Below are 11,293 nucleotides of genomic sequence, written 5' to 3'. Positions count from 1 at the left end.
GTCTTTCAGTGCCAACCTTGAACACAAAAGCTCAAGGACAGCGCCCGGGCCCTGTCAGCCTCGGGCCTGACACGAAAAAGAAAAAGAAAACATTTCTTGGTTTGGCTGGAATCCCACAATTCCTTCTTGAGGCAGGTGAAGTCGATGTGACTACCCCGTCACTAGAGGAGAGATCAGTGGGATGGGTCAAATAGCACACAGCCAGAATGCAATGGACCTGTGCGCCTACCTACACCTCCTAATTCTGAAGTCTCATAAATCACTCTGCTGGAGAAGGAGATTTTTCGCATCTCTCCAGAAAGCTTGTTAACACCTGGAGGAAGGCCTCTCCTGAGAGGTGTGCTACACTGTCTTCAATCGGGGAGTGTTCAGAACTGACCCTGTGTTGCTAAATCCAGACACACCACACTGCTCTAGGATCTTGACATCTTAGGACGGACACAGTGCAAGAACATTCTCTTTGAATGGCATTCCAAGAGTTCCCAGTCTAAATAAGAACATTGGACTCTGTGTTGACGCTCACAAATAACTTAAAATGTAAATCTATCTTCCAATGTTTGAAAGTCTTCTGAGCCAGTCATAAACATCCGGAAGAGCTTACTTATGGCTTTGTCCCAATGTTACCTTTTCTCCTCTAACATTTTGACCCTTTCTCTTGGAAGTCCCTATGAATTTGGCCCTCTAATGAAGTTCCCTCTTCCCGAATACTTTGCCTCCCTCATCTTCCTGGAAGAATTAAATTCCCCACCTATGGGAGCTAACTTTTCAGTTTTCTTGTAATAGTGCCGTTTATTTGTCTTTCCTTTTCTTTTTTCTTCTTTTCGTTCTTTCCTTCCTTCCTTTCTTCTTCCTTCCTTTCTTTTGTGTTGACACAGAGAACCTGAAATTCCACAAGCTCTGGTGTGAAACTGCAGAAATACCAGTCAATGCTGTTTGCATTCAGAACGGGAACTTCAACTCCGGGGCCATGGGTGGGTACAGCAAGCATTGTTTGCTGAACCCCAGGCTCTTAGGACTGCTGGTTTGTGCTGCTTGTTGCTGGGCCTCTGTGTGACTCTCCTAGGGGTGTTCCCCTGGGTGAGGACCTGTCCTTTTGCCTGTTCCCTATACAAACATTCCTGTTTGGGAAGACAGCTTGTTTTATTTACTCCCTTCCTTTTCCTGAATGGTTAACTTGTGCATGTCGTATTTTTGCCTGCTGCCGTCCTCCCTCCCCTCCGCCACACAACCCCTTTGGAGATGGCATAGTTAGATAATGGTACTGCCTCCTGAACCAGATCCAAGAGAAGCCTGAATTCAAAACAAAGGAGCCTTCCTGGTGAAACAGTACACCCATGAAACCCAGTCAGTTTCACTTGCTGTCTGTTATTCTGGAAGATTCCTGTGAGGAAACACAGTAAATGAAGCAGCAAGGGGCCTTCCTTCCCTTTTCACTGTGCTAGGGCTGCAGTGCTTAACGACCTCTTACTGGTTCTTTTTCTAGTATTTCCACTAGCTCTAAGGTAATATACAAGAGAAATAAGAATATTTGCATTTTAAAAACCAATGACATGAAAAAAAAAATCAATGACCTGATAACTCACCTTCTTACTACTTTCTCCTTAAAAACGAATTATTTTGGCAAGTATCGGTGGCTCATACCTGTAATCCTAGCTACTTAGGAGGCTGAGGTCTAAGAATTACAGTTTGAAGGCAACCGTGGCAGAAAAGTCCTAGACACTCCGTTTCCAGTTAACCAGCAAAAAAGCTGGATGTAGAGGTATGGCTCAAGTGGTAGAGAAGAATATTATGAACAAAGACAAAAAGACTTTGGGGCACTGGTATCAATGGCTAACTATGATTTCAAATATCAATTTGCTGAGGTGAGCTTTCATACTTAAATGATTATGACAAAGTTCATGTTCTTTTTTGTCGAAAAGAAAAAAACACTTTTACTCAAAGTATCCTTAAAATAGCTGTACTTGTAACTGTCATGTAATAATAACTTTAATGTAAGAGCACCTTTACTGTTGAAAAGTAAATACCTATGCTGGGTGCCAGTGGCTCACGTCTGAAATCCTAGCAACTGAGGAAGCTGAAATCGAAGGATGGAGCTTCAAAGCCAGCCTGAGCAAGACTCCTATTTCCAATCAACCACCAAAAAGCCGGAAGTGGAGCTGTGGCTCAAGTGGTAGAGGGCTAGCCTTGAGCAACAAAGCAAAGGGACAGACCCAAGTAAGTAGTTAGAAACTGCTTTGGCTAAAATAACACTGTCTGCTCCTGGGGGCCTGCAAATGTGGGAGGGAATTGGAAAGCGGAGCACAAGCTTGGCCTCTCTGTCTCCATTTTGCGTCTGTCCCCTTTACCCTGAGACTCTCTCCATTCCCCCAACCACCGTCCATTCTGGGAAGGACAGAACTGGTCTCTTAACATCTTTACAATGAAAACTAATCTCCAGGTAGAGGAATGGCAGGGCTGTCCTTTTAAACCACAAACTTGACAAAAATGTATGTTTACCAAATCCACGCCTGATCAATTCGGAGGTAATAAACAACATGGTCACCTCTCCCCACGAGATGCCACAATTTAATTCTTATGGATACCTGTCCTTTGCCCCCACCCCATTATTTCTCTATTTAAACATAAAGCTCGTGTTGGTAACCCTTCACAAAGTAGACTGAAGTGCTTACTTTGCCTTTCGCCTTAGCTGCCTGTGCCACGTAATAAATCTTCTTTCTCTTCTCTTCACTGCTATTTGTCTCTTTATTTGGTATCTTGTGGTAAGTGGCCAGACCTGACATATGGTATCCTGGAGAGTTGGGCCTGTAGCCTAGAACTCTGGTTACAGCTATGAGGGTAGTATTATAATTTAGTGGATAGAGTTAGTGGCTTTCCAATCAAAGACCTCTAAATGATGCTGCTACTGTACTAACGAGCTGTTTGATCCTGATGAAAACATTCCAATGACTCATCTGAAAAATGGACATAAAAAATCATAATACTTAATTCATAAGATTGTTATGAAAAATGTGTGTGTTGTGTATTAATGTTGGTACTGGGGCTTGAAATCTAGACCTGGGTGCAATCTCTTATTTTTTTTTAATCAAGGCTGGTAATATATGTGAGCCACACTTCTGGCCTTGTATTTCCTCTTTGGTGGTAGTTAATTGGATATAAATCTGAGAGACTTTCCTGGCTAGGCTGGGTTTGAATCACAATCCTTAGATCTAAGTCTTCTGAAAAGCTAGAATTATAGCATGAGCCACCAGCATCCAGCAAGAATTCTATTTTTTAAAGTATGTACAACTGGGTACTGTTGGTTTATACCTGTAATTTTAACTATCTGAGATGCTGAGACGTAGGAAGATTGAGGTTTAAAGCCAGCCAAGGCAAAAATGTCTGTGTAACTCCAATTTCAAAATAATCAACAAAAATCTGGACTGGGGATATGACTCACGTTGTAAAGTATTAGCCATAAGCTGAGAAAGCATGAGGCTCTGAGTTCAAATCCCAGTTTACAGTGAAGGAAATACAGAGAGAGAGGTAATGCTGAGTGCATAGTATTCTTAAATAAAGCTTATATGAAGTCATTGGATGGACTGAGCTTCCAAAATAGGACTAATGGACCAAACCAAAGAAGAGTTTTTCATTCTAAAATTTGACACCCCAAACTAAGTTGTGTTTATGGCTCAAAGGGAGACATCCAGTGTTATCTGACAAGATAAGTGTTGAGAGCAAGGAGCCCCGTTGAGTTGCTTGAGAACAGTCCACGCTTATGGAGATGTCCTGGCCACAGATGTATGAAGAAACCGGGAAAAAGGTTATTTGAAAACATCATTAGTAAAATTCAAAGGGAAACTCAATTTAAAAAAATGACTCAAATGAGCCTTCTTGCACACCTAACTTTTAGATGGCTAACTATATCAATCAAAGCACCCTTTCAAAATGCTAGCATGTTTCATTGCATTTCTTTGGCCACATAAGTAAGGCACAATTCTTTTTTGCAGGGTGGAGTTCCTCTGTTTCCTCTGTGGATCTGTGCCACTTTCTCAGTTCTCAGTTCTTTTCTAGGAAGAGCTTCCGGCTGGCGAGTGTCCACCAAGACAGACACCATACTGACAGGTTTTTCTGGGAGTGAGGAAACCCTAGAGCCATTGCTTATATCCTTTCAATCTTCTCAATCAGATAAGAAAGCAATCCTGGAACCTATGCCTTGAAAGACGGATGAAAACAAATTCCAGGCATTAGAAAACCAAAAAACGTGTTGGGTATTTCTATTCTCTTCAAGATTTAGCTCTTAGAGTACAGAGTGCACATCTCGATTTTAGGAGCACTTTTTACTTGAGGTCTAGATGACCATGGTTGTCATGTTGTGGTTGTTGTTTTGGTTCAGTCCATATATGGTTTTAGTTACTTTGTTGAGTACACCCTTCCTTCAAGAAAGCTGGAAATGAAAAGCTTAGTTTCTGATTCTCATTCTTATTCATGTTCTTCCTGGCTTGGAAGAGAAATAAATTTATTGAATTAATTGTTGGGCATAGACGAAAGGGACGTATCAATAGCTAATCCCAGGAGCAACATGCACTTTGCTGGCATCTATTTTATTCCTCTTGATTTATTATCTCATTAACAATTAGCAGCGACTGCTGGCCTAAAATGATACTTTCTGTCTGTACTGGGTTTTCTCAGAAGTTAGAGATAAGACACTTGACAGAGTTTACTCAAGGAACAATATTAGGGACAACAAGAAACCACCTGTTATTTGAGATTAAGATATAGTCATAAAAACAGTCAACACCAACACATTTGCTAAGTTTATTTTTTCTAATTTTTGCTTAATTTTAAAGGATTGTGACGCTTATTTGAAAATATGTCTATGCTGTAATGATTAACCACTTATCTCTATAGTTAATAATCATAAGTCAAGAAGCATTGCTAGGCATTAGTGGCTTATGCTTGTAATTGTAGCTATTCAAGAAGCGGAGATCTCAGGATCGAGATTCAAAGCCAGTCTGGGCAGGAAAGTTCATGAGACACTTATGTCCAATTAAATACTAAGAAGCCAGAAGTAGACCTGTGGCTCAAGTGATAGAGCACCAGACCCAAGTAAAATGATCAGTAACAGCACCTAGGCTCAGAGTTTAAGCTCTAGGACTGGCACAACATTTTAAAATGAAAAAGAATCACATTTCTGGAAGGAAGATCTCTTCTAGAGAGAAATTCCAAACAGGAATTTAATCCTATTGACTTTTTATTCTCAACAAAGTGAACCTTCATCTTTTATTCCGTGGCTGCTCACCGTGACATGCAGAAATAGGACCTATAAAATCATGGCCTTTTAAAAATGAAATTAGGGGGCTGGGAATATGGCCTAGTGGCAAGAGTGCTTAACTCCTATACATGAAGCCCTGGGTTTGATTCCCCAGCACCACATATATAGAAAACGGCCAGAAGTGGCGCTGTGACTCAAGTGGCAGAGTGCTAGCCTTGAGCAAAGAGAAGGCAGGGACAGTGCTCAGGCCCTGAGTCCAAGGCCCAGGACTGGCCAAAAAAACCCCGAAAGAAATTAGGGTCATATTATAAAAAGAATCACTATCCCCAAAGTAGAAAAATGTAATCATTTGGAGGAAGTGAAACAATAGGAAGCCATATGAGATTCTATTTCAACTGAAAATAGCAGTTTGCTTTCTGTATTTTCTCCTTGATTTTCTTCCTGATTCATGGGCTTCTACTTTGTCCAAACAGAGTATGTTGTTCAGTGGTCTTAACTCCTGCCACATCCTCTCTCCAGGCACCTCAAGAATTCTCTGCCTCTCAGAAAGTGTAGAGAGCTACTATTTATACTTTTTCATGCCATTAAATCAATGAGTGTCTCCTGACATAAGTACATATACTTTACCCTAAATAATCAGGGCCAATATGATCAGGGTCTTACTAGAAAAGCAAATACTAATCCACACATCACACTTAATCTCTTTTAATCTTCACGATCATTTTATAAGTCAGACTAAATTACTACCTCATTTTATCAATGGGTCAATGTCAACTTAGAGACAATAATTAATTTCCCAAGGTCTCAGGGCTAAAGTTTGAGCTCTGAATTCACTATAGTGATAGAAAATCTAAATGATTAATGTAGTGGGTGTCTAAGAAGGTAGATTTTTAGCGAATTTCCCTGAAACCAGGATTCTGGCTAAAGACTCCAGTTCTGCCTACATGACTCCAGTTCTACTCCAGTTATATCTAGGACACCTCTTACATAGAGATGGTAATTCTGCCAGGGGATCTCAGGTGGTAATTCTACTCCTGTCTCCATGATCTTTAAACTTTTTCCAAGAAGGCAATGTGAAAGTAAGTATACAGCCTTTGAAGGAAAAGCAAAAAGAATGAAAGAAGCCCAACAAAGTAGAATTCAGAATCTTATCCTCTCCTTTTTCCATTGCAGAGTCTCTTCTATTCCAGTACGTCTTAGCAGGTAAAGCCAGCTGAAGTGACCAGAACATTTCATCAGCTTTGAAGAGGATTCATTAAATACTTAAACATCAGAACACATGTGGAAGACCTTTCAGATAAAACCATGTAGGCACAGGATAAATAAAAGAAAATAATTACTCAACTTTAGACTTCATTGAAACCTAAACTCATTCATTCAGACTGACGATATAAATATTTTTCAGAAAGTTTGCAAACAAAAATTCCTAGGAGAAAATTAGGATTTTGTACATGGTGAGTCTCACTGTTTGACAAAATGTGGATTGTTCAATGGACCAGAAGGCAATGCAGATAGGACTTTATACAATTTCTTTCCCTCCCTGAGGTGGCAATAAGATCCAAGACTTCCTCAATACTACCACACGAGGAAACTCCCCATGATGTTCTTCCTGGAACCTGTTGGGCAAACCATTCCAGTGAAACTGCTACCCTTGTTCACTTCCCAGACATCTGCTACTAATCCTCAACCAACCTACAGCACGGTTTGTCACACAGGAGAACATAGAAGGTGGTCCATTTCACAAGTGATGCCACCAGAGTCACCAGTATCACTAGGGGCCCCAAGCTGCCTTGTATTTAGGCGAGCATGTTGGGGTCATTTCTCAGGCTTGGTCAGTAAGGCCAGCCAGGGCATAGAAGAAGAATGGCTTCAAGAAGACAGATCATTTTGACTCCTGTGGTTAAAATGAAGCACAGTGCAAGATTGCTCAGTTAAAGGATGCAGGGTCAAGGTAACTGCTACTGCCCTGAATGTCCTTCCCTTTGATGTACAGACTAATTCGCAAGAACTGAACAATCCCCTACGTGAGAAGTCCATTGTAAGCCAAGAGCCTGGCATGTAGATGCTGGCTGCGACTTTCCTTCCCACTTCCCTTTGCTGTTCACAGTGCCTGGGTCTTCCCTTATCCTCAATTCAACCATTTCAGTTACCCACAGTCAATCGCTGTCCAAAAATATTAAATCGAAGATTCCAGAAAGAAATAACTCATGAGTTTTCATAATTATTATTCTCTTCTATTTATAATTATTGTTCATCTCTTACTTGCCTATTTTTACAAATTTAATCATCGCTATGTATCTATAGATGAAAACGAAGTATGTAAAAGAGTCCTATCTGCAGGACCAGGCACCCACCCACCCCCCCCCCGGCCCCAGGGTCTTGGAATGCATCCTCTGTGGGTGGGGGTGGCAGTTGTCACTGTACAGAAGGGTCCACTGGCACACATTACAAGTGCAGACCTCTACCTTGGCTTGCTAGTTCATATGGAAGCGTCCCCGGAATGATGGCTTCTTTCTTTGGTCTGTGTTTGCCTCTGCCTGCAGAGGCACTTCTTTATTTGAGCAGGAAATTCTCCCAGCAGCTTCTACCAGTGAAATCTAGCTCTAAGTCCCTCCACCCTTCTTCTGAATTCTGAGAGAAAACCAGGACACTCTCATTCATACCTTGCGGACCACTCGAAGAAGGGAAGCCTGGAATTTGGATGTCTGTTGCTTCGTGGATATAGTTTGCTAAAAGATGCACACTCTGTTCACCTTGGAAGATTCACTTTGATACATGGCTTTTCAATTGTAAATTCTAGTGAACCCTACCAGCCTCTGTACCAGAAGAGAGAGAAAAGAAAGAGAAAGGAAGGATGGAGAAGAGATAAAGAAGTTTGGTAAAAATTAAAGAGCTAACTGTGAGGGTCAAGGTCAAGTTTGGGCATGATGAAGATAAAAATGTAAATTGAAGAATATTCCTCAAACTCAAAAGAAAAATATCCCATGCACACTTAATTCATATCTGTTATTCTTATCAGCTATCAAACTGTGGTGGCTATAGTGTCTCCAACAGAATTGTTTGGAAATCAATATTCTAATTACAAAATTATTAAAAGAATTCATCATTAGCGCATATCACATGTTTATCATGATTACTTACTAAGTATAGTAATATTATAAGAACGTGGGCTCCCAGTCCTATGACTAAAAAAAAAAAAAATCTTTCCTGATTCTTACAGTGCCTGTCCAATAGCTTCACAAAACAAATTCAATAGCTCTTCTTTTGAACTCTAGAATTGCTTCCAACCCAGTAATAGAAAGAAAGACCCTTGAAGACACAGAAGCCATCCCATGGACAGAACTATTTTCTTTGGAGCAAAGGACTGTGGGACTTGTGGTATTCCCTGCCGTGCCGGTACTCCGTGGTCCACCTGGACCGCAGGGCTGAGGCCTCCTCCTCCTCCATGTCCCCTCCACATTCATACTCTTCATCCACTGCGTAGAACAAGGACTTGGGCCTCAAAAACAGCCTCCTGCTTCTGCCGTCATACACTTCGCGGCTGCTGTTGCTCTGGTAGCCAGCGTGGTATGCTTTCCCTCCTTTGTGGAAGCTCTTCATTGGGATCATTTCCTGTGTCAGTCGTCTTTCCTGGAGGGATCCTGTCCGAGAGTGTGAGCTAAACATAACGGATGGGAATCCTGGATCGCTGCTGTCATCATCTAGGAAAACATGGGGAGATCGAGGGGAAAGAACAACACTTGAAATCAGGGGAAGGGATTTGAATGCAGATGGCAAAAACTGAGGGGAAACAAGCCCTTCTGAGGTTCCAGTCACTACTCCAAGAGGCTCAGGGGACAGATTCTGTACGTATATATACAGTGCCACATGTACATGACATGTTTGCCCTCTGGGCATCAAAAACCAGTCTGCACGGTAAGGTAGTGTCCACCTGCAAGATCAGATTAATTGGCCAAGGACATAAATCCTAAGGCAGAACACTGCTTGCTACTCTGCTGGACACTAATGGTTCATGCCTAGAATCCTAACATCTGTGGAGGCTGAGATCTGAGAATCAAAGTTCAAAGCCACTACAGGCAGGAAAGTCCAAGAGATTCTTGTCTTTACTTAACTAACAAAATGCCAGAGGCAGAGCTATGGCTCAAGTGATAGAATACCAGCCTTGAACAAAAAAGCTAAGGGGCAGCACCTAGGCCCTGAGCACAAAACAAAATGAAACCTAAAACCATTACTCTGTCATCTGAAGGGCCAATTGAAACTGAAGGTTACATGGAACTGTCATTTCTTTTTCTTTTCTTTTCTTTTCTTTTCTTTTCTCTTTTCTCTCTCTCTCTCTCTGTGTGTGTGTGTGTGTGTGTGTGTGTGTGTGTGTGTGTGTGTGTGTTGGTCCTAGGGCTTGAACTCCAGGCACAGGTACTATCCCTGAGCTTTTTAGCTTGTTAGCACGCTACTACTTGAGTCACAGTTCTAAATTTTTTTTGTATATTTTGTCATTAATTGGAGATGAGTCTGACACAGTTTCCTGCCTGAGCTGGGTTTGAACCACCTGCCTCAGATCTCAGCCTCTTGAGAAGCCATGATGAAAGGGGTGAGCCACCAGTGGCTGGCTTGCTTTCCTACCTCCACCCCTCCTCCTCCTTTCGTCCCATTCTTCCTCCTCCTCTTCCTCCTCTTCCTCCTCTTCCTCCTCCTCCTCTTCCTCCTCCTTTTTTCCTCTTGTTGCAAAGATAGCTTAATCCTGCTTTGCACCATCTGCCTACATGTGAACTCTCCAGCCACGAATTCCAGGGCGAGAGCAGTAGCTGCCTCTGTCAGCTGCCCCTCCCCAGTGTCTGTTCTACACATTCTAAATTATTCTGAATGACGGCTTTCCGCTCAGGGCAAGGCAGAGCTCAACCACAGGAAAGGGACAGCACGCAGGCACTCAGATCTGAATACAGCAGCACCTTCCTATTACTCTTCACACTTAAAAAAATGTGTAAAATACACAACAAATTTGATATCTCAACCATTAAAAAATTGAGCAGTTAAGCCAGGCACCAGTGGCTCATGCCTATAATCCTAGCGACTCAGGAGGCTGAGATCGGAGGTCGGTGATTCAAAGCCAGCCCACGCACGAAAGTCCATGAGATTCTCATCTCCAATTAACTAGCAAAAACTCGGGAGTGGAGTTACGGCTCAAACCCTAAATTCAAACCCAGGACCCGGGGCTTGTGCAGATCCATACATGTTACGTTTTTAAATGGCTGAAAGAATTAGAAGAAGATAATAGTTCATGTCAAGTAACCGATGTATAAAATTCCAATTCCAGGGTGTCCATACATAAAATTCTGAATTGCATCCCTAAAAGAAATTCTTCTCTTCTTGTTATTATAAGTACCTACATAAAATTCTTGGTTTTGCCTCTTGGCTAACAATCCCCCAAATACTTACCCTCTGACTCTAACAGGAAGGAGCAGTAGAGCCAAGTGTCAGCTTACCTGCGGATCCCTCTGCTCCGGCTTCTCTCCTCGCTGCCTGGGGATGGCTGTAGGGGAAGGAGAGGTAGCGAATGTTTTTGGTGCCAGCCTGTGCGTAGAAATATAAAGCAGAATGAGATGCTACAATGAGAACCTCACCGTGGCAATTAAAATGGAGAACACAGACATATAGCATGGCATCTTGCTCTGGATTATTGGCTTCTAGTTACTTTTGGTTGGAAGAAAGCAGAATGCTTCCGACTGCTCCGCATTTGTCCCTTCCCTCTCATGCGACCCTTTCTCAGTACTCCCACAGTCCCTCTGAAATGAGGAGCAGCAGTAATCAGGGTTCACTCTAGACCCAACCCCAACCTCCATCCAGAAATCCCGGGAAGACTGGTATGACATGATGTCCTCGAGTGGGAAGAGTTCCGGTACGTTTCAGATGGCAGTAGAAGAGTAGAAGTGGAAGAGGAGGCCCAGGAGTCTTGGCAAGGACAAATCCCTCCTCAGGACCCTCTGACAGCGCCAGAGGCTCTGTCCAAAAGGAACCCCAGGGGTATTCAGCACTGGGCCGCCATGA

General features: G+C 42.4%; 1 protein-coding gene across 2 annotated transcripts in view; it reads right to left on the bottom strand.

The window, feature by feature from the left end:
* Positions 1–7,290: 7,290 nt before the first annotated feature.
* Slc9a4 (solute carrier family 9 member A4) overlaps positions 7,291–11,293 on the bottom strand; it is a 43,138-nt gene continuing 39,135 nt past the window's right edge. For both annotated transcript variants that reach the window (XM_048352464.1, XM_048352465.1), the window contains exons 11-12: positions 10,732–10,819; positions 7,291–8,952 (exon numbers count right to left, since the gene is read on the bottom strand). In XM_048352464.1, the coding sequence (XP_048208421.1) occupies positions 8,594–8,952; positions 10,732–10,819 (447 nt within the window). In that variant the 3' untranslated portion in view covers positions 7,291–8,593. The remainder of the gene's footprint in view (positions 8,953–10,731; positions 10,820–11,293) is intronic.

Source organism: Perognathus longimembris, chromosome 8 (assembly GCF_023159225.1).
Source record: "Perognathus longimembris pacificus isolate PPM17 chromosome 8, ASM2315922v1, whole genome shotgun sequence".
Taxonomy (NCBI): Eukaryota; Metazoa; Chordata; class Mammalia; order Rodentia; family Heteromyidae; genus Perognathus; species Perognathus longimembris.
This window is presented reverse-complemented; position numbering and strand designations above follow the sequence as displayed.